At 37.1% G+C, this 6,000-nt stretch overlaps 1 protein-coding gene across 2 annotated transcripts in view; it reads left to right on the plus strand.

Moving 5' to 3' along the window:
- The window catches only part of Fbxl4 (F-box and leucine rich repeat protein 4), a 64,414-nt gene extending 58,726 nt beyond the window's left edge, over positions 1 to 5,688 (plus strand). For both annotated transcript variants that reach the window (XM_051198571.1, XM_051198577.1), the window contains one exon: positions 5,152 to 5,688. In XM_051198571.1, the coding sequence (XP_051054528.1) occupies positions 5,152 to 5,315 (164 nt within the window). In that variant the 3' untranslated portion in view covers positions 5,316 to 5,688. The remainder of the gene's footprint in view (positions 1 to 5,151) is intronic.
- The last annotated feature ends 312 nt before the right edge of the window (positions 5,689 to 6,000 follow it).

Consider the following 6,000-nt stretch of genomic DNA (forward strand, 5'->3'; position numbering starts at 1 on the left):
TTTTTAAATTCTATATGAATTAGGATACTTTTTCCTATTTCTTTCAAGAATATGATTGGAATTTGGATGGGAATTGCCTTGCATTGTACAGCCATATTGAAGGTTTATAATTTCCATATATAATTGTGTATCCTGCACTGTCTGGTGTGTCGGGCTTATCTAAGAGAATTCTGGTGGAATCATTGGATCTTGTAAGTACAGGATGAGGTCTTCTGTAAATCAGGCTACTTTGACTTCTTTCCTGTTTGTATCCCTTAGCTCTAGCTAAGGCTTCAAATGTTATCTTGATTAAGAGTAGTGAGAGTGAATGCCATTGCCTCATTTATGTTTTTGAGGAAATTTTTTTAGTTTTTCCTTATTTACTGTATTTTTGTCCTTAGGTTTGTTGTATATAGCCTTTATTATTTTGATATGTTTCTTCTGTTTCTAGTTTCTTTAAGCCTTTGACCATGAAGGGATGTTGAACTTTATTAAAGACCTATTTTATGTCTATTGTGGTAATGTTCTTCCTTTCCTTTAGTCTATTTGTGTTTTATATTTGTTGATTTGCATATTTCAAACTGTCCTCCGATTCCTGAGATAAAACCAACTGAGTATGATATATGGTCTTTTACATGTGTTTTAAAATGTAATTTGGAAGAATTTGGAGGACATATGTAAGTGTGAGCTTATTTTTGAAGTGCATACACTTGCATGCAGAGAACAGAGGCCAATGTTGAGTAACTTCTTCAATCACTTGTCCATCTTGTTTTTTGAGACAGGACCTCTAAACCTCCAGCTCACTGATTTGCTGAACTGGCTGGCCACTAAGCTCTAGGGATCTGCCTATCTGCACCCCAAGCTCAACTACCACCACTATCCCTATCCACAGTCCACTCCCTTTCTTGGTGTTGGAGTGACAGATGGGTACTGTTGTGCCTGGCTTTGTGTGGTTATGGGATGTCCAGATTCAGATCCTCATGCTTGTGCAGAACTCTTTACCAACTGAGGCATCTTACTGGCCCCATGATTTGAGGTATCTTATTGCCAATTGTTGCATCTGTGTTCATCAGAAAAAAAATTGTTCTATAGTGTGTTTGTTGTTGTGGCCTTATCCACTTTTATTAATGGGGTAATAGTGTCTATATATATAGTGAATCTGGTAGCTTTCCTTTCTTTTCCATGTTGAAGGAGTATTTATCTTTAGCTCTTCCTTAAGGGTTTGGTAGAATTTAGTGGTGAATCCATCTGGTCTTTGGCCTGCCTTGCTGGGAAGACCTTTTTCTTACTAATGTTTCAATCTTCTTGTTATATGTTCTCGGTACATCATGTATATCTAGGGATTTGTCAGTTTCTTCTAGATCTTCATTTTCTTCCACATTTTCTAAGTATTCTCTAGTGTTCCTGGTTTGCACTGGTATCTATTCTAGCTTCTTTTTCCAGCTTTGATTCTATATACTGTTATTCTAGTTTCCGTTAATTTCTAGCTTGATCTCTACTATTTACTGCTACCTTGTGCTTTTGAGTGTAGCATATTCTTGTTTTCCTAAGGCATCAAAGTATCAATAGGTTATTTTTTTTTTTTTTTGAGGGATCTGGCTTTTATGTTTAAAAAAAAAAAAAACAAGGATATTTAAACTTTTCCTCTTATAATTGCCTGAGCTCTTTTCCAGGGTTCTTGTGCTTTGATTTTTGTTTGGCTATAGGAATTTAAAACAAAAAATTCTCTTGAGTTACTCAGTGATCTGTTTATCTTTGGAAAGTATATTATTCAGTCCCCAAGAATGTCTATAGTTTCTCTTCCTCATGATTCAAGTTATATTCCACTGTGTTGAGGTGGGGAGTTATTTCAAGTCATGGGTATTTGTTAACATTTGCTTTGTGGCCTAGAATGTGACTACCTTTAGATGGTCCCATGGGCTGATGAGAAGACTGTATTCTATTGCTTTTTGTTGGAAGGGTCTGTAGACATTTGCTAAATCTATTTGATTTGCAGAATAGTTTAACTCTGAAATTTCTTTGATGATTTTTAATTTGGCCTAACTAAAGATGGGAAGAGGATATTGAAGTCACTCAGTATTACAATATAGGTACCTATCTTATTTTTTATGGCCATTAGTGCTAACATTTGGTGCAAATATTTTTACAGGTATATATTTACTGATGTATTTTAGTACTTAGTAATAAGCCTTTATCTATTCTTGCTAGTTTTGGTTTGAAGTCTACTTTATTGGATATCAGAACAGTTATATCAGCCTGATTTTGGTTTCGTTTGCTTGATAGATTGACTTCTGTCCTTTGACTTTCAGTCTGCAGGTGTCTTTACCAGTGAGGTGTGTTGCTTGAGCACAACAGATGGTTGGATCTAGGGTTTTAGTCTAGTCAGCCAGCCAGTCTGTGTCCCTTCATTAATGTGGTGAGACCACTTTCCGTTAAGGTTATTAGTGAGAGGTACTTACTAATTCCTGTCATTTGATTGGTTGTCTTCTGGTTGACTGTTCTTTTCTTTCTCCTCTGTTAGTATAAGGGGATTTTTATTATTGTTGGACATAATGAATTCCTTTCATACAGTTGTTACTGAGCCTATCTCTTTGACCTAAAACCCAATCGTTGACCATTTACAAGGAAGCCAAATCAACTTGCAGTAAACATTTGTCCTGATAAGACTGCTTAGAAGAAAATGTAAGAGTAATGAATACATTGGCCTAGGGAGAGACAGAGGCAGAGAGAGAGAGAATATAATGGTGAGTAGAACAACATAATCTCATAATTGAACTTTCCAAAAGTTTTACGTGCTCTAAATAATTGGCAGGTTTGGGTCCAGTCAAAAGTGTAAGATTTACAGGAGTGTATTCTACTTTTTTTTTTTTTTTTTTTTTTAAATTAAGGACGGAAAACTAATCCACTTGTAAAATGAATTCAAGTTAGATTTTAAAAGTTTTTAATGTTAAAATCTTGATTCAAAGAAAGAGTCTGAATTCACTGCCTCTAGAAATTCTAGCTTTTAGGAATTGTTTAGGATAGCTCTGTTGATAGAATCCTGGAATTCCATGTATCCTCACTGCATTCATTGGCAGGGAGCCTGAGCCAGAGGTGCCAGCAGTGCCATCATCACTGCCCACATATCATCTCATCACAGAGAACCTGAACTGTCCTTGACAGTGTGTCAGTACTGATAAAAATTAGTCTCTAAAATACCTGCATGGCCTTTCCTCTTTACTAACATTCACCAAAGGAAAACCTGAGGGTTTTCAGCATCTGGGTTTGGTTTTGGTTAAAATTTCTTGATGTCCGCATTTATGATATATTCCTAGATGATGCTTATATTGTTGCACATGACTGAATCTAAGTAACCTTAAGCAGGGAGTCATCCATAATTTACATACTTTGCACGAAATGCTTCATTTGTGTTTTGTTGTATTTTACCTGATCTTCACAGTTGAGGGAGTTGTACCATTGTCTTCTGTTGCTGAGCCCAGCATTTGCAAAGATAGAACAAAGCCTCTGGCTGGGATCTTGGTTCTATAGTCAGTAGTTCTCTGTGCTTCAGTGCAGGAGTCTCATGCCCAGTCTCTTGTTCCCTTTCTTTCTGACTTACCTTGTTGTCTCTCTCTCTCTCTCTCTCTCTCTCTCTCTCTCTCTCTCTCTCTCTCTCTCTCTATCTCTATCTCTATCTCTCTGTCTCTATCTCTCTCCCTCCCTCCAAAAAGAAAAAGAAAAAAAAAAATCCCCACAAAACAAAAGTCAAAGCACAAACAAACTAAACCAAACAAACAAACTAAACTAACCAAAAAGTCCACAAAAATACTATGGAGTCTGTTGTATGTTGGCCAACTACTCCTGGGAGTGGGGTTTGTTCTGGACTGTGGTTGATATAACCAATGTCGCTCTATTATAATGGCGAAAACTGATTTCCTTTGCGAGTAGGTATCAATAGTGAATAACTTTGGTTAAGGATAGGAGCTTGTGTCCTCTTCTACTTCTTGGTGCTGGACCATGTCTGGCTTGTGTGCTGCTAGTCTTTCCCTTTCCTGACCTACATGCTCCTCCCTTCCCTGCCCCCTGCATTGCCCTAGTGTGTATTCGCAAAGACGTCCATGCATGCTTCACTCCTGCTTACGCTTGTTCTCTTGTCATAAAAGCCATCCCTGATTCTCTGGGCACAATCAAACACCACAGTGCCCACCCAGCTTTCTGTGTCCTTGGGAATTGGTATTTATGGACAGTAAAGGCTTTAATGAATCCCAGTTCCAGGGGGAATCTGGGCAGGGTTAGCTCAGGACCAGGTACAAACAGGTGGCAGGAAGCCCATGAGAGTTACATGGAATGAGGTTTGTGTTATCCTGGTCTGGAACTGTAGATTATTAGTATAGAGCACTCGCTTAGTGTACATAAGGCTCTGGGTTTTATGCCAGCACAGAAAATAAATAACACAGATCCTAATGCCTCTGTCAATAAATGTGTATATGTATTATGATAGTGATTGTTTTCTCCCAGAAAAGCTGCAATTAAATCAGGGTGTGTTCCATGTAATATATGATATGAAATGCCTATCATTTATTACATAATTTTCATAATTTATTAATTTAGCTTCCAACGGGATATCCTGTGATCACTCCAAATTTTAACACAGGCAGAAATCACTTGTCACCCTCTATCTGTCTTCCAGCCTTCCGCTGTGAGACAGTGAGGTGTATTGTGTGGTTTATTGTGTGCCTTGCTCAGTAGTTCCATAAGGCAGATGTGTTACACTCGTCTTTCCATTCCTAGCCCTAAATCAGATGCTCAGGATGGTTAGGATAGTTGTTCAGTTGAATTGGAGGGTGAGTTATCAGCTTCACTGCCTAATGGGCAGCATATGGGTTGACCATGGCGTAGGTAAGATGAGATGTGAATAACCTTTTGCCCTGGGGTGACGATGTAGGGAATTGAGGGGACAGTCAGGTATTAAGTAGGATGGAACTAGTAGGTGGTAGGGAATTGACAAGGTTTAGGTTCTCATTGTCAAATTGTTTGAGAGTATTCAGTTTTTCTTTGGTTAAGCAAAACCATTTAATATGTTTTGTTTTTTAAAATGCTTTGCTTTAAAATTTTACTTAGGTTATATAAGCCTAAATAGAAATGGAGGAACTCATTAGCACATTTTAATGGATGCTTTGTTTTCTTAAACAGGAACAAGAATGGTAAGTCCAGCGTCATTGAGAAAGCTCCTGGAGTCTTGCAAAGATCTTTCCCTCCTTGATGTTTCCTTCTGTTCCCAGATTGATAACAGGGCTGTGTTAGAACTCAATGCTAGCTTTCCAAAAGTATTCATAAAAAAGAGCTTTACTCAGTGATGTCATACCTGTTCTGTCATTACAGTCAACATGCTTTGGGGGTGGGGTTATTTGGGAGATGGCTTCGTTTTTGTTTTGCTTAGTTTTTATAATAGTGAGAATTAAGACATTTGTAAAATTTAAAGTAAAATGAAAAATGACCTATTAAATCAAGTTAAAGTGTAAAGAATGTTCTTTAAAATATTGCAGGCACTTTTCTTTTGGAATGTGTGACTTGTGATGTTATTTCCAATTATGTTGGTCAGTGGTATGCTTTAATCAGTAATTGTATATTAGAGGAATAATATGGAAATACTCTAATTTATTTTAAAGGAATACTTTGAACAATAAAATAATCGTAATATTTATGAAAAATAAAGTTGATTTTGCACATTTCCTCTTTGTAAAGAATCTTTTTTAAACTTTCTGACTGGACAAGTGTGTTGTTTGCTGTATATAAAAAATTGGGAAAGCCTGTTAAAAGTTGTGGCACTCAGAATATAGCTCAGAGTCACAGAGAGCTCACCTAGCACCAAAATACCAAATATTAAGTGAAAAAAAAAAAATCAATTGAAGAGACCTGTTTCTGTGTTTTGTCCAGGACTGTTGTTTTTAAATATACTTGGGTTGTTGTTGTTTGGTTATTTATTTTGAGACAAGGCTTGCTGTGTCACTCAGGCCAGCCTCAAATCCAGCTTCATGAGGG

The sequence above is a fragment of the Phodopus roborovskii genome, unplaced genomic scaffold (assembly GCF_943737965.1).
Source record: "Phodopus roborovskii unplaced genomic scaffold, PHOROB, whole genome shotgun sequence".
In the NCBI taxonomy this organism is placed as follows: domain Eukaryota; kingdom Metazoa; phylum Chordata; class Mammalia; order Rodentia; family Cricetidae; genus Phodopus; species Phodopus roborovskii.